Source organism: Chelonoidis abingdonii, chromosome 15 (assembly GCF_003597395.2).
Source record: "Chelonoidis abingdonii isolate Lonesome George chromosome 15, CheloAbing_2.0, whole genome shotgun sequence".
In the NCBI taxonomy this organism is placed as follows: domain Eukaryota; kingdom Metazoa; phylum Chordata; order Testudines; family Testudinidae; genus Chelonoidis; species Chelonoidis abingdonii.
This window is the reverse complement of record NC_133783.1, coordinates 34,605,461-34,628,460: the sequence shown is the minus strand read 5'-3', so window position 1 is coordinate 34,628,460 and position 23,000 is coordinate 34,605,461. Positions and strand designations below refer to the sequence as shown.

Here is a 23,000-nt window from a genome sequence, read left to right as displayed (position 1 = left end):
CAAAATATATAAACCTTGATCTATACACGCCATAAATATTTATATATATTACATTATATCGCTCACTATAAATGCATTTTCTGTAACTGATGCAACTCAGCCCATAAATTCATTTCAATTTTTCATTTTATCCTTCATTTAATAACCAAGATGTTCATACCATGTTACTTTTGTCATTTCCATCTAAAAATCTAACTATTCACGATCATGTGATCTTTATCATTATAGCCCTAGAGGTCCCAACAGTGATCAGAGTCCCATTGTATTAGGCATCATTCAAACACATAATAAATAAGGCTCCGTATTTGTCACAGAGATCATGGAAGTCACCATTCCATGACTTTCTGTGACCTTTGTGACTTCTGCAGCAGCTAGTGTGCCTTGCCCAGGAGCCACTTGAGCAGCTCAGGCAGCCCCTGGGCCAGTCGCACCGGGTGCTGCTGGGGCAGTCTTGGGTCCCCCTGCCCCCTAGCAGTAGGAGTTTGGGTGTTGGGGGGCTCAGGACTGGGAGTTGGGGTGCGAGGCAGTGCTTAGCTGGGAGGGAGCTCCCCGGAAGGGCGACAGCAACTCCCACTCCCTCAGCTCCTAGCTCCACTTGCTGCCTCTGCCCACAGGCACTGCCCCCACAGCTCCTATTGGCTGTGGTTCCCAGTCAATGGGAGATGCAGAACTGGGGCTTGAGGCGGAGCAGAGGCAGCACATGGAGCTAGGGTCACCGCTTCCCAGGAGCCAGGTGGGGAACCTGCCTCAGCCCCACGCTTGCAGGGTGCCCCCCCCCCCCAGCGCCTTCCCCTTCCCAGCACCTGCAGCGCTCCCCAGACTGCCCTCCCGAGTCTCTCTCCCCACCAAGTTTTAGTCAGGGGTATATAGAAAAAATCATGGACTGCTCACGGGGTGTGAATTTTTCTTTATTGCCCATGATTGATCCATCAATTCTACTAAAAATATTTATGACTAAAACGTAGCCTTAATAATAAGAGAGAATCCCTGCCCAAAAAGGCTTACAGTCTAAATAGACAAAAGGCAGGAGAAAGAAAATAATATTGTCTCCATTTTATAGATAGGAAAATTGAGGCAAAGAAGGCCTGACTCAAAGCCTATTAAAGGTAATGGAAAGACTCCTACTGAATTCAATCAAGCTTTGATCACATCTTAAAGATTTGCCCAAGATCACATGGAAAATCCATGCCTTAAACACAAGTCAACCTTAACAGTCAGTGCTACCAACCCCACCTATAATACAAGATGTCATGCTGTCAGCAAGAATTCAACATATAATTATGATGATTTTGTTTGAGATATCACAAATATCAACCAAAAAAAACTCCTCAGAAAACTAGAGGTAACAGAAATCTACTTACCTGTCCAATGCACCTTCTAGATGTTCATGTGACACATCAAAGTAATAATTGGTGTGTTCTCCACTGGTGAAAGCATTTGAACTTCCTGCATGCTCACTAAGAAACTGACTGTACTCATTCTCTTTTGGGTACTTCTTGGTTCCCAAGAACAACATATGCTCACAAAAATGGCTGAGCCCAGCAATGTTTGGGGGGTCTGATAATGATCCTGTGGAGAAAAATACACATTAAAGAAGTCATATTATAACATGTATAGTCTTTTAAAAATAATTTATATTATACTAGTGTGCAATCATGTGAATTCTGTAGTTATAAAACTCCACTTAACTCCAGCCCCACAGTCACAGGAAGCCAAACCCAATGTTCAAAAGAAGTATTTTAAAATTTGCAACTTGGTCATCTTGAGAGGGCTCAAACTCTGTTTCTTCCTTTTGGGCCACGCTAGGGTAGGATCACTGCACACCCATGATTCCTAAATTGAGGCCCATGGACCATTTTTAGTCTGTAGAGAACTGAATGATCATATGGTTCTGGTTTCTCCTCTTTGTTTCCAGCAGCTACACTGCATTAAAAGGCAGCTAAGAATACACTAAATGCTTTCCTGATATTATATTTCCATGCAAGTCACTGCTGCAATTTCCACAAGGTTGCTATGCAATTGTGAATAGAAGGGAGAAGTGTCACTTCAAAAGGGAGGGGAGGTAGTCCATGAGAAAAAACTGTCTATTAAGATGTGATGCACACTATGAAAAATATTGATAAACTCTGCTGTAAACTCTGAAATTCACGAATCAGATTTCAGCTTTGGAGAGGCTAGCTAGCTACTCTCTGAAGTGTGTAGATATGAAAAAGTCTAGACACTGATTTGTAAATCACATCTTTCCTACAAGCTATGGAATGTGTAAAGAGAAATATCTTAGACTTTTCAGATTTTGAAAAATATTGCTTTTCTGTTACTGTAAGAGTCAGAAGCAGATAGGCACTTTATGTCCACAGTCTAAGGGCTTGTCTACATGGGAACACACTCAGGAACGTTATGATTAACTTTACATCTTTAGTTAATTCACGTGCACAAATTTAAGACATTTAAAATCGTGTGTGGATGCTCTCATTCAGAAGAAAAGTGATTTAATTCTCTGTAATCCTCCAGATAAAGCCACTTTACTTCTGGATGGGAGCATCCACACGATGGATAAAGGAACTTTAATTTATGCACATTAACTTCACACCTTTAGTTAATTCACCTTAATTATCCTGAGTGTTCCTGTGTAGACAAACATTGCCATATCAGAGATTAAGGTTTTCCTCTTGGCACTTTATGCTGCTTTTCTTGCCCTTACTCATTACAATAAACATGCATGAAACAAAAATCTAGAATGGTAGATAAAGCAAGACAGAATGATTTCTCCATTTTTTTTTTTTGTTGTTGTTGTTAAATGGCTCCTTCAGAATGTGGAATCATATGGTTAAAATTACAAGTCTGACTACTAACTAAGCATGTGTTACATCAGGAAAATTTAACTAGCTCTAACAATTTCTAACAAGATTTATGGAGAAATAAAACTGGAAATCCCAATAACAGAAGGTTGTGCAACCTGCTGAAAACAACAACTCCTGTAAATGCTACCATATTTTGTGCTATGTACCATCGGTTTATTTGCAAGTAAAATATTGAAATTAGTGGCACACTGAAAGTAGGTCAGATTCCTTTTCCTCACAAAAACATACTGCAGTAATTATTTGCAATGCAAAGCCAGTGGAATAGAATACAAAATGAATTAAATACCTATGTGTACATCAAGTGCTGCTGAAGACTTATCTGTAGTGGGGTCGCAGATGAGCATTGCTTTGATGCCATTTTCCAGTTCTAGTCCACGATATTCTCGCTTATCCTCAGGTGATTTGATAATTTTGTTTGCTATTCTCTTAATAGCTGGATTGCTCATTTTGTTATGGGTATTCTTCTGAAGCCTAGAAGGAAATGGTAGACATTCAAATTCCTAATTTATATTTAAGTAACTATCTCAAAGGATAAATTGTGAGGAAAACCTAATTTCCTGTGCAGAACCCTTAAAACCTGTCCTGTATGCCGAATTGTGGTCCAGATTCAGAGAGATGCTGAGAATTTGCAACTCCCATTAAAATCAGAATATTTCATAGAGGAGTGGATCCTATCATTGAATCTACAGTCACTTCTACTCTCCCAGTAATTAAAAATTAATAACTTAGCATCAAAGATACACGTCAGCCACCCTATTCAACTATAATAAAAAAAATTAAAGGCTACAATGAATGCAATCTTGCCAAATCCATCTTCAACCTATAGAAAAATATTTTAAATCTCTTTGTATTTATATTGAAATTTTACAAAAATCTACACTTAAAATCAAAAGAAAAACATGAAATAATAACAACAGGTATGTTTACTATCATGAAGACTACTACTATGCAATCATAAACTGCCTTTCATTGTAGGACCTCAAAGCACTTTCCTGAAACTGTGTGTTAACTCAGTTTTACAGATGGGAAAACACAGGCAGGGAAGGGTTAAATACTTGCCCAAGGTTTCAGAGTAAATCACTGGCAAACTGAGAAACAGATGCAACCTTTCCTGTTCCCCAGGTTCCTCTAATTCAACTCAGTTCTTAAAAACTACTTTTAGAGTTCACTAGTTCTAGAGATACAGTAAGAAAGTCTCTGGGTGTGGCAGCAATATTTTGAAATGTTTAACACCAAGTGAGATTCTGGAATAACGTTCTCTTGTTATTTTAAATTTTAGGTAAACTGCCAAAATAAAAACATGAGACATCCCAATCATGAATCTTGATTTTTAAAAAGTGCTTAATTTTATTTGAAACCACATACTTCTTAAGAAAAGCAATCAGAGAAATGGGAAATGAGAGAGTAATATTTGAAGCCAGGCACCGTGCAGCCAGGTAGTAAATTTCCACATGTAACTCTGCCAATGAATCAATCTGCTTTACAAGATTAACGTTTCAGTGAAGGACATGTTCCTAAGAGAGAATGATTAAACAAACAACATTTTTGTCTGTGGCACAACATATTGGTAAGTGACCACCAGAGACTGGTTAATAGCTAGCTAACTAAATTCACTTGGGAGCTAAACCAGATTTGAGCCTAAGCCTCCAAATATGATGAACGTGTGTAATAAATCTTTGTTTATGGTAAAAACTGCTGCAAGTACAGTTCCATCAGAAGTACAATATATGCTATTTCAAGGGTTTGACAGTATTGCTGCTCCTGTCGTCAACTCACATTGGACATCACAAAAACAAAAGCCAAATTCATTTATTTTCAGAAGCTTTAAGTCTGTAAAGTGTAAGGCACTGAAATGACCAATGACTATAATTAGTATATTTTTTATAGAGAATATTGTTATGTAGCTCCCCACACATTTACTGTGGAATGTCTTCAGTCATGACATTTATTAGGCAAATACCATTTGGCTTATAAAAAACAATGTTTTAACTAGCTTTCTTGTGATCTGTGCATACCAAACTGATTTTTTTAGAATGTTAACAGGACTTCAGAAGTGAAGCTCTGGAGATGAAAATCAGAGTGCTTATTTACATAAAATACCATTAAAGGGAAGACAACTTAAAAATTCCCCTTTCTACAGCCATATTGGTATAGAAAAATGGTATAGGTCAGGGGTAGGCAACCTATGGCACGTGTGCAAAAGGCAGCACGCGAGCTGATTTTCAATGGCACTCACACTGCCGGGGTCCTGGCCACCAGTCTGGGGGGGCTCTATATTTTAATTTAATTTTAAATTAAGCTTCTTAAACATTTTAAAAATGTTATTTACTTTACATACATCAATAGTTTAGTTATATAATATAGACATAGAAAGAGATCTTCTAAAAACATTAAAACGTATTACTGGCATGCGAAACCTTAAATTAGAGTGAGTAAATGAAGACTTGGCACACCAATTCTGAAAGGCTGCCGACCCCTGGTATAGGTCATCATTCATCTACTTTACCTCCCTTCCACAGAATGGTGATGGCCACCTTGGCGCCAGCTACATGTGTAATTAACACCACTGGTGTAATAAATATTGTGGGTAGCTGATGATGACACTATGAGCATCACAATGAGGTGAATGTTAACACTTCCAGACTCGGAAGAATTCAAATGCTCTTAGGCTTTCCAGAACAAGGCCTTTACTCTATGTTTCTAACAACAAGTAGTCCTTGTGGCACCTTAGAGACTAACAAATTTATTTGGGCATAAGCTTTCGTGGGATATAACCCACTTCATTAGATGCATGGAGTGGAAAATACAGTAAGCAGGTATAAATATACAGCCCATGAAAGTGGGGATCAGTGCTAACGAAGCCAATTCAATCGAAGTGGATATGGCCCATCCCTCTGTTGATACTCACACCTTCTTGCCAACTGCTGGGAATGGGCCAGATCCACTTTGACCCCTACTTGGTAAGGCAACTCCCATCTTTTCATGTGCTGTGTATTTATACCTGCTTACTGTATTTTCCACTCCATGCAGCTGATGAAGTGGGTTATATCCCATGAAAGCTTATGCCCAAATAAATTTGTTAGTCTCTAAGGTGCCACAAGGACTCCTCATTGTTTTTACCGATACAGACTAATGCGGCTACCCCTCTGAAACCTGTATGTTTCTACTTTCTAGTTACACAAGAACAAAAAAGACATGTCATCATTAGTACTTCAGGGTTTGTAGATTCCTCAAAATGAAAATTTAATTCTGTATGAGGCACTATGTCTCTCGGTGAAAAGTCTAGAAATAAAGACCCAATTTATATCCTGGCTGAGACTGTCAGAATATTTTTTAGTTCAATAGCCCTTATAAGTTGACATATAACTTAAAACAACAGCACATCTGCAGAAAGGAAAACAGAACCAAACAACACAGCCTTTCAAAGACATTACACGAGAGATTTTAAGAAAACATATAAAGCAGTCTATATTTTGTAAGATTTTAAGTTACTTTATTTACTAAATTCAGTGAGCCAAAAATAGTCAAAATTATATTTAACATATTCTGGAAGGAAAAAAATAAACTAATTACACTGCTAGATGGTTAACAATAAGTAAATTATTTACATTCCTCATCTCTTGATCAGTTCAATAGGAAAAGTGTTTTTAAAGGGGCAACAGACAACACAATAAGATATGCTTGATAGCCTCCTCTTTTCCAAATTCCAGACTCTAACCAGCGTTCCCAAGTTGTGGTTCATAGAGGACTTTCTGGTAGACCACAAAGTTGGCTTTTCACATGGTGCTGTCTATCCATTAAAATACATTAAATATATATTTTTCTAATATTACTTTTCACTGTAAGCAACTGTTCCTGTCACATAAATGTTACATGATTACAAATGGAGGAAAGTGGTCCACATGACTGAAAACAAAAGGAGGGAGATTGTCCATCAGACTCTCTATTACAGTATGGCTCATACTATGAAAAAATTTGATGACACCTGGAAACTCCTAAGGCTTTTCATAGTTAATTTAGTGGTGGGATTTTAAACCATTTCAGAACATCAGTGGAAAATCCACAATCTTCAAATTATTCAGTGTCCAGGTCATCGTCTTGTGGTGGATTTTTTATTTCAGTCATTAGAATTCTAATGTAGTAAAAGAGCTAAAGGTATTAGAGGGGCAGTACATCTTATGATGAGAATAAATTATTAATTTTTAGAGCCAAAAATTCTGCAAGTTTAGAACATTTAATACCACTGAATTCACTATAACTGGTCACAGAGACTGCCCCTGAAGAACTGTAAAAATTTCAGGGGACCTATCCTAGAAATACTGCCTTTGTGTGTTTGTTTAATTAAAAAAAACAGGATCTTCTTGTCACTAGCAAACTTACAATCAGTTTTCTCCTGCCTCTCTGCTATATTTTGTAAAAATAATCAGTTTTGAACAATAAAACCAAAAGTTTTTGACTAGAACATAAAGATCAGGATTCCATCACTGAAGCTATGAATGATTACATTTGATTTTATTACTGTGACATATCGAGGGTACAATCCAGACTAATGACTGGCTGTGTCATCCCTGCTCTCTAACCTGGGATGCTTTGCTTTGCTGCTGTAGCCTCCAACTCTGGACTGCTCACAACCTCCAGCATGCAAGTCACTTCCAGCTATGTCTGTGGATGTGCTGCAGCCAGCCAACCACATCTTGGCTTTTACCAGCCTTAGTTATACTGCAGGGTGACCCCAGCACCTACCACCCAACAGGGTCCCAGAGCTCAAGCTCCAGCCCAAGCCCAGGAATCTACACAGCAGTGAAACAGCCCCGCAGCCTGAGCCCCATGAGCCCAAGTTGGCCGGCATGTGCCAGCCAAGGGTTTTTTCCTTGCTGTGTAGACATACCCTCAGTCAAGTAAGGCAACAATGTGAGCATCAGATGCTGGACTACCTGAAACTTACGAAAACATAACCTTCTTTACGCCACTCCTGTTGAACGTTTCATACAATAAGTAAGGAGGTGCCCTTAAATAAGGGCAAAACTTTATTACTCTATTTTTAGACAGAGATATTGAATACAAAAAGCATCAGAAGAGAAGAATTAAAATCAGTGTACCTCTAAACAACAGTGAGGAACATGAACTCTTGCAAGAGTGTAGGAGATTGCGTTCTAAAAAAGTAGAAATTTCTACTAGCAAAACGGGCACTATCACATGACAAATTATAAAACAGTGTTTCATTCGAATATCCATGTAAACATTAACAAACACACAGAAATAGCAATCCCAGTCTCTAAATTCTAGTTTAAAACTACACTAACCATCTACCAAATTTTATCTTGTGCAATGGTTGAACTGGTTGTGATTAGAGTTCACAAGTTACCCCATAATTGCCTGCTGCACGGGGTCATCCTCTGAAATGAAGCAGCTAGTATAGGCCACTTGTCAATGACTGGATGTGGGACTATATGGACCACTAGTCTGATCCAGTATGGTAATTCCTATGTTTCTTGTTATGCCTCAGTATTATTAATGCTATGCTATAATGCAGACAGACTGCTACAAAAAGAAAAAAGAAAGAAAGACTTATAGTTCACAGAACTGCAGGACTAAACTAGAAATGCTCCACAGTAACTGGGTCCCTCTTAAATAAAAGCAATCCTGCTCTAATTCTACATACTTGAAAATTCAAACAGTACTTAACATCAGTTCAATCTGCTATGCCAGACAACGGGGAATATAGAAAAATAAAGGAGCCTCCTGAACCCCTTAATTTCACCTTAAGTATTGAATTAATAAACAGTACGCATTCTATCCTTTTTAGTTAAAAGTATGTCTAATTCGGTTTCAGACTTCAACATGGTGGTTGCTTACTGGTGCATTAACCTTGGAATCGTGTTCCACATACTTTCTACCCTGTGTTTGATGACGATACACCTGATTTTTTTTTGTCACCTGCTACTTCCTTATTATTTTTAACCCACCTCCTCAAGTCATGACGTTTTATCAATAGCTTTAATGATTCATCTACAATGGTGACTCAAAATGCTATGCCCACTGTGAAATCTCATACATTTCAACTGATACCTTGTGAAGAACCAGAGTATACTGTCATAATAACAATTCTCTGTTTCTATCTCCTTCATAACCTAGCTCTAGTTTAGCACTCAAAATTGGGTACAGTGAGGATTACTCTCCCCTCCTCCACCCCCACCCCCGCATGTTCCAAAACAAGTTAGTTTCAAATCAAAGGATTGATCTTGCATGCCCTTACTCATCACCTCAATAGACCTACTAGGAAAAGCAAGTTGTACTTATGCTGGGGTTCGCAGGACTGAGCCCTAACACTTAAGCAGGATAGGAAATAAATCCATTAAAAACTGCACACACCCAAAACATAACCTGCTGCACCAAACCCAACTCAGAAAAAAGCCAGAATAGATAGATAGTTCCCCTTCCCTTTTCCCCACCCCCCGCCTGGAAAGTCAACAGACTTGGGCTTATATTTCATTTATCTTTTTTATATGATGAGGCAAAAGCCGTCCACCAAGAATACTAAGCCTCCTGGGTGCTGAATAAATAAGCCTCCCGGGTGCTTTCAGATCAAACCTCCGTTTCCTTCTAGAAGACAGGCTTCCTGTCTGCCTTCTAAAACTTGCTTACCTCTTTCCCCTCACTTGTACTTTTGAGTAAGCTGCCCAATTCCAAAGTGCTGATTCCTCTACTAAGATGCTAGTACTAAGCTAATACTTCTGTTGCTGGTATGACCACCGCTAAGTTGAGCACCAAAATGATGACCCACAAAATGTCTTAGCTATCTAGAGAAGACTCATTCTAAATAATTAAAAATAATATTTTTAAAATTAAGATACTTTCATGGTATTGCCACAAAACCACAGCAACATTGAACAGCCCAACAAAATACAGGCAGCAGCAAGAAATGTTCCTTAGTACAGCGTTTTTGGAATTGTGCTGCTCGCTCAAAAAGTGCAAGTGAGGAGAAGACCTAAACAGAGAGCAGGATAACAGGCGAATGCAAAGAATGGGCTGAGCGAGGGGGGTCTGAGCGGAAAGCAGGCTCACGTTCACTGATGGGGACACATCAAGTACTCTCTTATGTCCCCCTCTCACCAAAATGCCCTCTTCGATATAATAGATCAGGTACTGAGGAAAAATATCTGTTGATTTCTATTTTACAAGGAAGTAAAGGCAAGCGGTATACTTTAAGATGCTTTTCCTGCAATGAGATCCATGCAGGCGGACTTGTGCATACCCACAGAGCCTCACTGATTTCAATGGGGCTCTGTGAGGGTGCTGAGGTCCACCTGTGAAAAACTTATTACACGACTGGGGTTTTAATTTTTAAACTGCATGTGATACCTATGTCAATCTATAGTTATTTTAGAAAACAATTTTTAAATTAAAATACAGTTGGCACATTAGCCAATATAGCTAAACCTCATTTACAGTATTTGAAACCCAGTTACCAGAGACCTCTAGCATTTGACAACAATGCAAAAATTTTGGTGCACAGCCAAAAGAAATGGCTCGCTGAGCACTGGCTTCAAAATTTTCTTCAAGATCTGCTGTCTCAACAGGATATATATGTTTAAGCCATATTAGTAAGGCCCTACCAAATTCATGGCCATGAAAAAATCCATCACGGACTGTGAAATCTTCTGTGTACTTTTACCCTACACAATACAGACTTCATGGGGGAGACCAGTGTTTCCCAAACAGAGGGTCCTGACCCAAAAGAGGTGATGGGGAGTCACAAGGTTAATGGGAGGGGGTCGGTCACAGAAGTATTGCCACCCTTACTTCTGCGCTGCTGCGTTCAGAGGTGGGCCATCAGCCAGAAACTGTCACTACCTGGCTGCCCAGCTCTGAAGGCAGCAGTGCAGAAGTAAGGGTGGCAGTATAACCACCTCAAGAGTCTCCCACAACCCTCTTTTGGGTCAGGACTGCTACAGTTACAACACCGTGAAATTTCAGATTAAAACATATGAAATTTAAGATTTTTAAAATCCTATGACCGTGAAATTAACCAAAATGAACCGTCAATTTGGTAGGGCCCTACACATTGGCCCACAAGTCTTGCTGAGCCAGATGAACATCTATAAATAATCATCATCTCTGGAGAATCAAGCTGAATGGCTATAGCTGGGATGCCAGCTCTGCAGATTTTGAGGACTGTGCTTGGTGAGCTCCTCCAGTTATCTGAAGGTTTTGGTTTCCCTGAGACCTTCAGATAATCATGGTTTTACTATAAATACACATCTCTGGGGTGCTGAACCATACTCAAAGCATATCTATATCAACTGATGAATAAAACTGCACAATTTATTTTTGTTACTGCTTTTGGGGGTCATGTTTCATATCCCTTTTTGAGTACACCATTACACTGCACTGAATGCACCATAATTATTATTTGAGCTCCACAAGTGTCCTTGGCATTATATAAAGATCATGATTGTGATCTACTATCAATTCCAAATTTTTCACCTGTTCCAAATTCTGCAGACTGTGTTTGTATTCCTTATATACACATATTATGTTTTTCTTCCAGATCCCATTACCCAGTAGTTGCCATGGATTGAAGTTTATGATGAGCCAATACCTGCCCATGTTTTCAGTTTATCTAGATCTCCATCACTGGTCTATACTCTCTGAATTTTCACTAATCCACCTATGTTTACATTTTCTGCCAACTTTCAAAACGTTATAAATATGCTGCTGTTGACAGTGCCTGGCGTGAAACTCTCAGGAGCTGGGAATTTTCAGTAGAAGGCTCTGAGCTTCAGGTCTCCCAGCCAGTGGGGATCACGGCGAATTTATTTCTCACCTCTTTTACAGAGAAGATAGTGCTGAATTGAGTGCTCTGGATAATTTGTTGAAAAACTCATTATACTCTGGTGGGGCTGCGATATTAGAATAGATCTCCATTCTCGTGTGTCGTTTCTCCTGCTCCTTTACCCCACACATCCACGAGTGCTCTTGGAACAGATCATCACCTGATGGCAGGACTGTGACATCCTTACCAAAGCAATAGTGACACTAGAGGTATGTCATCCAATAATCAGTCTCCTCTCTTCACCTTCCCTCAATTCATTTGCATGCTACAACTGCATTGGTTAAAATGAGTTAATACTAATTAAGTATTTTCTTAAACTAACAATCAAATGTTTTATCAAAATTTGACACTGTGCACATCATAGAAAAATTCTAATAAACTGGAACAGAATTGGAGTACCTTACCACACATACAAGTAAACTAAAAGAACAGAACATCATCATAAAGGATGCCGCAGAACATTTTATCCTTATTTATTATATCACTAGTTCAAATGTAGAACAAAGCTATTAGGCTCCCCTTATTTCCTGGTTAACATATGATTTTCTACTTCTTGCTTATAAATTTGGGAATTAGGATTCTCTAAGTTATTACACTTCTATAGCTTCAATAGCTATTTTAGGTAAATTTTTTGACCTCTGAATTTAGGTAACTCCCCAATATCACCCTAACTTGAACTTAAATAACTAGCATTGTCTGTTATCAAAATGTATGCAAACTGTTCAAAGTTTTGAACATATATTAGGCTCTTCTTCCCAGTGGAATTAGCAGGAACTCATCATAAAATTTTGCCAAATGATATAACACCCCTCACAAAAGTTCTGCAATAATTAATAAGTATAATTCAATCAACCCCACTAAAACAAATTATAAACTGAAATCTCTGGTCTTACAAAATCAGAATGTTTATCTTAATTTTATTCCTGAGAATATGTCTAACCCAGAAGACAACTTACTCTACTGTTTTAAAAAAAGCTAAATTTGCGAATGATCATTACTTTGACATTACTGCTTATCTAATCCATTTTGAGGAAATTCGCATCTTGCCACCATTCAAAATTTACTTCTCAGTGTGAGTCTGCAGAAGGCAATCTCTCACTGACTCCACATAATCTTCCAGAGAAGTAAAGGGCAATGTCTACACCAGGAAATTTAACCAAGAAACTGTTTAGGGACTGATGGTAAAAGTGATGAGAGTTTACACAACTTTATTTCAGATGTGACAAAACACAGGAGGCAACAAAACAGCTGAACAAACTACTGTAAAACCCTAATCTAGTTTCCATATCTGTTTTTAAAACTGCTCCAAACTGAGTATTTTAAGCATGCACTCAAAACATAAGTAAATAAATTTTATCCAAGTTCACCTTAAAATTACAAGCAATCAAAAGTGGCAAACCAGTTTTTTCCCAATATTTTTAATGGAATCTCCATATGTGTCTCATTGAACCTTTTACAACAGTGCTGGAAATTACATGCAATAAATTATGAAGAGGCACTTGAAAGTGGGAAACCAATGACCAATTTCAAATTTGTCTACAGATTAAAAACAAATTATTATTACTATTATTTTTTTTACCATCCCAAAGCATCTTTACAGATATGGGGAGTAGTATAGTTTCACCATTCATTCCTGTCCCTGGGTTATTCCTCCATTAAGTCCATCCCAGTCATGTCCACACATACTATTCACTATTTAGTCTGTGGTCAGCTTCTAGATCTGACTGACTTTGATTGTGTTTACATTATTTTCTTTAGCATTCTATCATCTGTTTGTCTTCTCCAGTGTCACCACCCTCATAATCTTTTCTATTACAGCCAATCCCATATCCCGACTTCACATCCTACTCTCTTCTAACTTCATTTCTCTTAAAATCATTCCACTTTACACCTGCCATTTTCTCTCATATCTACTGCTTCCTGCCTTCTGATGTCTGTTTCATGTAATGCAGCAATACAAAACACAGCACAGAAGGTTATTGGAAGGCATAAGCAAACAAGGAAAACCTGGACAAGCAACAAAACAAGACTATGACAGACAAACTGTAAATAACTCAAGAATGCTGGGATAATGGAAGTAATAAAAGCATTGTGCAAAATGGTATAGAAATCACAGACTGGACAAATAAAAGGATCAGCAAGAAAACAAGATATGAAAACAATATACAAAAGGTTAAGTTGTATGGAAACACAATCAGGCCAACGATGCAACAGTAGGAAAGGCTACCAGTGAACTGACAATAAATGCCAAAGACATGCTGAATGAACAGAAGGAGCACTATAGCAGTAGGAACTAATTCTGACCATCTCTCCAGGATGGTCACAGTGATTGTGAAATGCTCAGGGAGATAAGAGAAGCTATAAAAACAAAAAACATAGTAATAAAGAGGGACTTCATCTATCCCCATATTGACTGGACACATGTCACCTCAGAACAGGATTCAGAGATAAAATTTTTAGACACCTTAAATGATTGCTTCTTGGAGCAACTAATCCTGGAACCCAAAAGGGGAGAGGCAATTCTTGATTTAGTCCTAAATGACACACAGGATCTGGTCTAAGAGATGAATATAGCTGAACTGCTCAACAATAGTGATCATAATGTAATTAAATGTAACACTCCTGAAGAAGGGAAATAATAAAGAAACCCATCACAGTAGTATTTAACTTCAAAAGGGGGAAACTACACAAAAAATAGAAATCTAGTTAAATGGAAATTAATAGGAACAGACACAAGAGTAAAATGCCTGCAAGCTGCAGGGAACCTACTTAAAAACACCATAAGTAGAGGTTCAAACTAAATACATATCCCAAATTTAAAACACAAACAAACAAACAGTAAAGGGAGCAAAAAAAAAAAAAAAATACCACCATGGCTTACCAGATTAAAAAAGGCAGAGGCAAAAAGACATCCTTTAAAAATTGGAAGTCAAATCCTACTGAGGAAACTCTGACAAGTCAATTGTAAAAGTATAATTAGGGAGACCAAAAAAGAATTTGTGGAGCAACTAGCAAAAAGATACAAAATTAAGTACCTCAGAAGCAGGAAGTCTGCCAAACAATCAGTGTGGCCACTGGACAAATAAGGTGCTAAAGGAGCACGCAAGGAAGACAAGGCTATTGCAGAGACACTAAATGAATTCTTTGCATCAGTCTTCACCACAGAGGATGTGATGGAGATTTCCACATTCTTCTTAGGTGACAAATCTGAGGAACTGTCCCAGATTGAGGTGTCAATAGAGGAGATTTTTTGGGGGGGTGGGGGGATGGTAAACTAAACAGTAATAAGTCACCAGGACCCAGACTGTATTCACTGAAGAATGTGTGCTGTGTGAAATACTTCTTTATTAATAGAATAGAATGTCAGGGTTGGAAGGGACCTCAGGAGGTCATCTAGTCCAAACTCCTGCTCAAAGCAGGACCACACCCCAGACAGATACTTGTCCCAGATCCCTAAATAGCCACCTCAAGAATTGAACTCACAACTCCATCTCATTGCCAGGAGATGTTGTGAAGGCCAAAACTATAACTAAGAAGAATTAGATAGGTCCATCAATGGCTAGTAATCAAGATGATTAGGGACACAACCCTATGCTGTGTATGTCCCTAAACCATAGGCTGCTAGAAGCTGGGACTGTATGACAGGAGATGAATCACTTGACAAATGCCCTATTCTGTTCATTCTCTCTGAAGTATTGGCCACTGTTGGAAGACAGGACACTGGGCTAGATAAACCATTGGTCTGACCCAGTGTGGCCATTTTTATGTTGTTAGCATCTTGACAAAGTGCTGAACCCTGTAATTCAACCAAATGCAAACATTTCAGACATGCTAAATGAACAGGACGCCTTGGAAGACAGAACAGATGTCAGCACTTGAACCACTAACAGAAGAAGAAACAAAAAGAGTAGTGAAGCAGTTGAAAATGGGAAAGCTGCAGAAACAGACAAAACATTTGAGATGCTAAAGTTGACTGGACAAGTGCTATCAAAACACTAGGAAAAATATATGGGAGCAAGAGCAGGTTCCAGGTGACTGGCTAAAAGGTAATAGTTGTACCAATCTTGAACAAAGGAGAATAATTACAGAGGTATAAGCTCATCATCAGCCCCAGGAAAAAAATCACAATGAAAATAACTGTCAAAAGATTACGGCCAGTTTTAGAGGAAGCAGTAGGTGAGGAACACTGTGGCTTCTAACCAGGCCTAAGTTTCATTGATTAGATGGTTATCCATATAAGATCTTAAATGTGCAAGTTGCTATAGACTGACTTCACAAACCAGATAGCAAATAGTTAATACTGAACATATTATATCAACAAACATTTTGGTTAAAATGTAAAAAAAGCAATTCAAGTACAAAAAAGGCTGAGAATTGGTGAGAGAATCTGATCCACGTATACCAAGATGAAGAATGTGAGGGTATTCAGAAGGGAAAGAGAGAGGGGTAACAAAAAGAATTGTCCAGAACTTTCTTCTTTAGTTAGGCTCTAAAGGAGAACTCTATTATTCAGTGTAATCCTCCTAAAACAACTGTCTGTAACATTAGATCTTTGACAAACCTAACATATCTACAAGGCTCAGTACTTTAAAAAAGTTAGTCACATGTAAAAAAAAAAAAAAAATGCTCATGAGCTCCAGCAAAAGTTACACAAAAATATAATTTACTTATTGTGTGCTATACTGCAGAATTCTGAAAATATTTTATAATTAGTAAAACCAACATTGTACGTAAAGCATTTTCAGTATTAAAGCTACAGGGTTTTTTTGGGTTTCCTAATGTACATAATTATAATTATGATTCAATATAAATCAAACAAGTTGTGTTAATTTTATTTTAAATTTGAAACCATCTGAATCAACTTTTGAACAAGTTGAACACAAAATCTATCATATTACGAATACAAAGTGTTGTCATATTAGCATACAGCAGCCCACAGCCTATGGCAGGATCTAGATGGAAGAGAGGCTGAGAGCACAAACCTGTTCATTAGCAGCAGCATGCCATGCATTTGTAGATACAATAACCATTAAACCAATCTCTGTCTAGCCCCAGTTGAATGGAAATATTTTTCATGAAACTTTCTATTTTATTAAAACATTAACACCTCACAATAAAAATGCACACATTTATTATATCTAATGCAATACTGTCAAAAATAAATTAGAAACAAATATCATCCCCGGAATGTGATAGCCCAAGTGCTCTGAAAGTATTTTTTATAGTAGGTGACTTAGACAATAACCTGAAATGACCCTTGCAGTGAAGCCAATTTATTTCCAGCTCAGTGTAACAGGAGTTGCACTGCGGGAAATGTAGAGTGAACAGTCTTTCTTTTGCACTTTTCCCTCCTGGACTCCACACAGAGCCAAGGGCTACTTATGGCACCAGGCCCAAAGTGACACCCCACCTCATATACTGTTGAGTCCTACCCAGGATGAAGCTCCCATAAGTCAGGGAGACAGGACAAATAGCGAAAAGGAGCCCTGTTCCTGGAAATGCCTTGATATCAGTACCACTAAGTGATCTTTTGTTTGCCCAAAGATAGAGGATTTCAGTACTGGGAGCAAGCTAAGAAGGAGGAGGTTAGACGGTCTAATGGAGGGATTAATGGGATAGGGAATAACTATACATAAAAGGGTTAGGTTTAGGGTTAGATGACAATTGTGAGAGAGAGAGAGAGAGAGAGATGGAGAGAGTTAGTGAAAAGCTGGGCAAGGCTTGGAGGTGGGAATGTGGGATGCCTAAGAAGGAGATGGTTTGTTTTTTTTTAAATGGAAGTGAGTGGAGAAAAGATTTAATGTCAAAGCGTTATTCACGCTCTCGTTTTTGGTCTATTATCCATAGAGGTCCTGATTCTATAACTGACACTACACAGGCAGATCTCTGTCCTGCCGAGAGCCCTCCTGAAGTCAGCGGCATTACTCACATACATAAAGTTGAACACATGCACGTATGAAAGACTGGGACCTAAAAGATCATTAGTAATTTGCTACAGCTAGTTTCTTGCACTTACATACTTTCTCTCCCTGTAATAGATCATGACACACCTTTTCTTCTGTTTCACTGTCATGTCTTCTTTCCCTCCATCGTTTTTTTCCTACCCTCTCTTTATCTACAAGGTACATCCTATCTCCTCCACCATATTTTCTCTCCTATTTCTCAAATCTCTAATCAACTTCTTCTTTTCTATCAGAGGGGTAGCAGTGTCAGTCTGAATCTGTAAAAAGCGACAAAGAGTCCTGTGGTCCTATAAGGTACCACAAGACTCTTTGTCGCTTCTTCTTTTCTGTCGCATCCATCAGCAACCCACACCCATTCATCCACACCATTCCAAGCTCCCTTACCTATCCTCCCAATTGTTCATACACAAAGCCTGAAAAACACATAATAGACAGATGACTAAGATGTAAGGGGTCTAAAGTGAGAAAACAAGTCTCTTTCCTAATCCCCATCCTTGATCCTGGAAAATGGAGGGATAGCTCAGTGGCTTGAGCATTGGCCTGCTAAACCCAGGCTTGAGAGTTCAATCCTTGAGGAGGCCATTTAGGGATCTGGGGCAAAAATCTGTCCGGAGATTGGTCCTGCTTGGAGCAGGGGGTTGGCTAGATGACCTCCTGAGGTCCCTTCCAACCCTAATATGCTATGAGTCTATGAAAGATACTGGGATTTTTTTCTAGGCCATTGTCCCTGGGCCCTATTTGTGAGGGCCATCCTTTGCAGTCTCTAGTCAGTAGGTGTCTAAAATTTGATGCACCTTCTGGCTGCTGGAAAGGAGCACTCTCTCTGTTCTCCCCCCTCCTACCATCTCCTCCTGTAAGGCTGGTAGCATGCAAAGGAGTCACAGATAATCTGCCCTCCATTCTGTTCTGGGTCCCTCTTCTGCAGTGAAAGGTTCTGGTGACTGTTTTCAGCTTTCAAAAGAAGAAACTGACCTGGTTCTTGTCCCTTTCATTGCAGCCTACTGATTCCCAACAGGAGTGAAAAGTGACAAGTTCTGGTAAGTTTTCACTCTATTGCAGGTTAGCAAATGAATCAGTAGCAGGAGAAGCACTAGAGTTATCGATCTAAAAAAAAAAAACCCTCAGAAAAGCACTGAACTAGCTTATATTTGGTAGGTTATCTCTGTAATTATTAATAGATTATTTTTCCACCGCAAATGAAACCTTGCATTTTGTAAAAGTTCAGATTTGCCCAGAAGTGTTTCTTACTCAGAAGTGTGGGCAGGTGGATTTTTAAAGATCTGCCAATCATTTCATACTCTAAACTCTCTCTAGATAATCTTTGGCTTCCTGTTTTCTACCATATCAACTTCAAGCTCCTTGCCTTCACTTGCACAACCTTGCTCCAGACTGCATCTGTTCTCATTTCCCCCTACTCCTCCCACTCTTGGGTCTACACTTTCTCTTGAAACAATCTTCCACTTCTGATTAGCCAAATACCCTCTCTCCCTTCCTTTAAATCCCTCCTTAAGACTCACTTCCTCTATGAATCTTTTGTACACTACACTTCAACAGTTATTCCATGTTTTCTCATTTGTGTTCAAATATAAGTTCTTCTGTGGAAGGAGAATATCCTTTTCTATGATTTATAAAGTACTCTATACACTTATGGTACTATATAAATAACTATGAATAACTTCACACCTAAAATTTGACACATATTGACAGCAGTCACCCAACATTGTTTAGAGGAAAATAGCTACTTTAGACAAAGGCTACTTTCCAGATAGGCCAGTTATGAACCTTCTCTCCCAATAAAGGTGTTTGAAGTTTGCTATCTAAACTACAGAACTCGCACAGAAGTATTAAAATTAATTCCATGCCATGCTAGCCATCAATTATCTTGTTATGCAGTGAAGAAGCCCCTCCCATCAACAGTGCCATAAATACTAACATTGACAACTGAAAAACTTGTTTCTGGTGAAACATATATCCTGTTTATTCTGTAGACAGATTTAGCAAGTTATGTAACATTAAATATTACAATTTGGCAAAACACATTTCATATGGGGAAAATAATGTAATACCACAATAGGTCACAGTGTGTCAGATCCCCTGATTTTTATAATAAGAGCACAGTTCTCAGTATAAGAAATAAGACTCCAACCCTACTGAATGCCATTTTTTCTAAATGTTGACCTATTTGGAATAAAATAATCAGAGGCAATAAATGTCTTTAAATGTGTTTTACAACATGGTGTGGTGCAGTATTAAGGCCTTAATGACCAGTTCAACAATACAAGGTATGTTACCAGCTTCCTTAAAGCACATGAAGTCTACCCCAGCACCCAGCAGAATGCACACAAGCCTAGGGCAAAGAGATTAACTGTCGCACGTTCAGCTAGCTGGTTACCCTTTTCCAGCACTCCCAAAAATACTCTTTTCGCCATGGGTACAGAGTGCCCTCAGGACGTCCCAACCTGTCCTCTTCCCCAGCAGCATGATAAATCCCACCTAATCTGCAGACGTATTTCGGGGAGGATGTTTCCACCCTAATCCCCTCCCTCCAGGAGACTCTAGTCCCCCTGCGCCTCCATCCCTTTCAGTAGCTGGCGGACACGATTCACGAGTTCCCAGATCATACGCACCCTGTTCCACATAAACAACAACGGGGGGCACCAACACACCTCCTGCCACCCCGTAGCCTCTTACACAACAGGAGCGGGCCCACACCACAACCCAGCACACTCCCGAACGGGACGAGGGGTCCCCGCATATGACAACCATACCCAGGCGGGCGAGGCCACCGCTGCAGAAGAGGAGGCCGGGAGGAAACGGGGCTCACCAAGGAGGTCAGAGTCCTACTGAGAAAAGGGAGCAGCCGCTGCCGCATATCCCGGCCCTGCTGCCAGAGCCCAGCCTCTGCTCGCTTCCTTCCCTCCGCCCGCCCCCTTCAGCCCTCTGGAGGCGCCATCTTCGGCTCGCCGGCCAATCCCTCCCCAGCGCCCTCAGGCTGCTCTCCTCCCAACGGAGCAGCCGCCGCAGCCTGGCTCCGGCCGGGCCTACAACCAAGGCCGCGCTCCGGGAACCTACCTGACGCTGCTGGGGGTGTCGCTCCTGCGAAGCGGGCTGGCGGGCGGGGAAGAGCCGCTGCCGCTGCGGGGAGGAGCTGGCTCCAGAGCCGGGAAAGCACGTACTGCTGGCGCGGGCTGCCCGGAGTCCGGGAAGCGCTGCTGCAGCGCGGAGCAAAGGGCCTCAGCACGGCGTGTAACACTCACGCTGTGCGGCGGAGCCGCAGTCCCGCTCTCGCACGCGCCGGGCATGTGACTGTCGCTCTGTGTGTGTGTGTGTGTGTGTGTGTGTGTACCAGGCTCTGTGTGTGTGTAATTGCAACGCGCTATGAGGGCGATGGATTCTCACGTTCACTGTTTGTATGTAACTGTCGCGCCATCATTGTGTGTGTGACACTCGCCGTCCATGCAACACGTGTGCTCACTTCTGCTGTGTCACACACTCACTGCATGTAGCACTGGTACTGCGTGCGCGATACTCCTTCTCCAACCAGTTCAGTGCGTTCAACGCTCCTCTGTGCCTGCCAGTTCACAGGTTTCACTGCATTTTCTGGCGATGTCTTTGTTTTCTTGCTGGTAAAAATCAGTGCAAACGATTTTTTATCGTTTTATTTCATCAGCTGCCGTGACATTTTGTATAACTGATTTCAAATGTCTTAATGAAACAGGTGGCACAATCTCCCTGGACCTTCCCCACCCCAGAGAGAGACGTTAAACACAACGAGCTCCCATGAAGGAGTCTGCTTTTTCCAGTCCTCTTACATAAGAGTTTTGGAGCAACAGGTTTGTGCTTTTTCAGATTCATAGTCTTTTTATAAGATCTAGTACAGTTTTTGAAGTATAAGAGGGATTTCATTATAACCCCTTGTTTTCACTTGCTCATAACTTCCTGGAGGAAAAAAAAATCTCTTAAGGTGTAACTTTACCTGCTTGCTCTCCTCTTTTGGGAAAGTTAGAAGATCAAGACCCAATCTGAAAGATGCTAAGCATCCTCAGTTCCTTTAAAGGCAGCTGTTAGTATTAGAGAAATTTACCAAACAATTCCTAAGTGTACACAAGGCTTCTAATGTTCTATGTTAATATGTTTTGGATCAAAAATGTGTCTTTATGGAGTTCTGTGTTTGGTTTCTTCCAAGTATCATATGCCTCTGTCTGTTTTTTTCTCTAAACCTCAAAGAAGATATTAAAACAAACAAAAAAATCATAAGTAAAAAATCTCAATATATATTTACGTATGCCATATTGCGGTCTAGCAAAACACCCTCTTATGCGCCTCACAGGTAGCGGTACAGGAGTAGAAGTGGACTCCAGAGAGCCACTCTTCCTTCCCAGTCCAGGACTGTGTTTTCTCTAGGAAAAAAGTTACCTAACTCAAGTTAATTAACACCAGGTAAAAAGGTGTTTGTGGTTTCACACACGTTAGTCTTTAACTTCATCTGCTAGGGTAAGGAAGGGTGAACCACTATGCTAGGTTCCCTGTTCCTAGTGCTAGTCCTAAGCCCAGATGTGGGGGTTGGGTGATGGCCTGGCAAGCCATCCCCATAAAACCTTCCTACATTTGACACACACAAGAAAAGGACTTAAAAGTTTGGCAGTTTCATCTGCTACTCAATAGAACCAAGCAGGTGAGGGATAGCTCAGTGGTTTGAGCATTGGCCTACTAAACCCAGGGTTGTGAATTCAATCCTGGAGGGGGTCATTTAGGGATCTGGGCCAAAAATCTGTATGGGGATTGGTCCTGCTTTGAGCAGGGGGTTGGACTAAATGATCTCCTTAGGTCCCTTTCAACCCTGATAGTCTATAATTCATATACAGCTTCTATTACATGCAGAGGATTCGGATCATAGGTTGGTGGGTTTTCCATAAATCAGAAATTGGGGAAAGCATCTGATATATAAAGAGGGTATGTCCTCTCCTACACTGAGGAGAGGATCATGGAATGTTTGATTGTTAAGAGTCGTCAGAAAAACAACTCTCCTGGCTTAAGAATTGGAAAGGTTTAATGTTAATATACATAACAGACACGGAACATTGTGGAATTTGAACACCAAGAGCACAGCTCTAACTCATAGTGGTTAGACCTTTCAATTGTTCCATGCCAGGGATACATCTGATAGGCATACCAGTGTTGCTTTGATTCTGTCCCCACAAGGGTGCAACCTACACTACTGGTTTGGCAAGCTTGTTCTCCATATTTGATTGCTGCCATTTTCTGTCTGAAGATAGGATGTGCAGTAGTTATTAGTGCAAATGCTCCACATGATGCAAGGTCTGATGTTGACAAAGAGGT

General features: G+C 40.0%; 2 protein-coding genes across 4 annotated transcripts in view; one reads left to right on the top strand and one right to left on the bottom strand.

The window, feature by feature from the left end:
* Positions 1-20,971, bottom strand: part of IDE (insulin degrading enzyme) — a 117,401-nt gene extending 96,430 nt beyond the window's left edge. The window contains exons 1-3 of one of the 2 annotated variants that reach the window (XM_075072701.1): positions 20,733-20,971; positions 3,148-3,332; positions 1,362-1,569 (exon numbers count right to left, since the gene is read on the bottom strand). In XM_075072701.1, coding sequence (XP_074928802.1) covers positions 1,362-1,569; positions 3,148-3,332; positions 20,733-20,962 — 623 coding nt within the window. In that variant the 5' untranslated portion in view covers positions 20,963-20,971. Of the gene's footprint in view, positions 1-1,361; positions 1,570-3,147; positions 3,333-20,428; positions 20,603-20,732 lie in introns of those variants that run through there. The other variant, XM_075072702.1, reaches the window with a different exon arrangement.
* Positions 20,972-21,123: 152 nt separating this feature from the next.
* Positions 21,124-23,000, top strand: part of KIF11 (kinesin family member 11) — a 49,397-nt gene continuing 47,520 nt past the window's right edge. Inside the window, exons 1-2 of one of the 2 annotated variants that reach the window (XM_032793143.2) lie at positions 21,124-21,286; positions 21,379-21,493. The gene's annotated coding sequence lies outside the window, so the exon portion shown is untranslated. Of the gene's footprint in view, positions 21,494-23,000 lie in introns of both variants that reach the window. The other variant, XM_032793145.2, reaches the window with a different exon arrangement.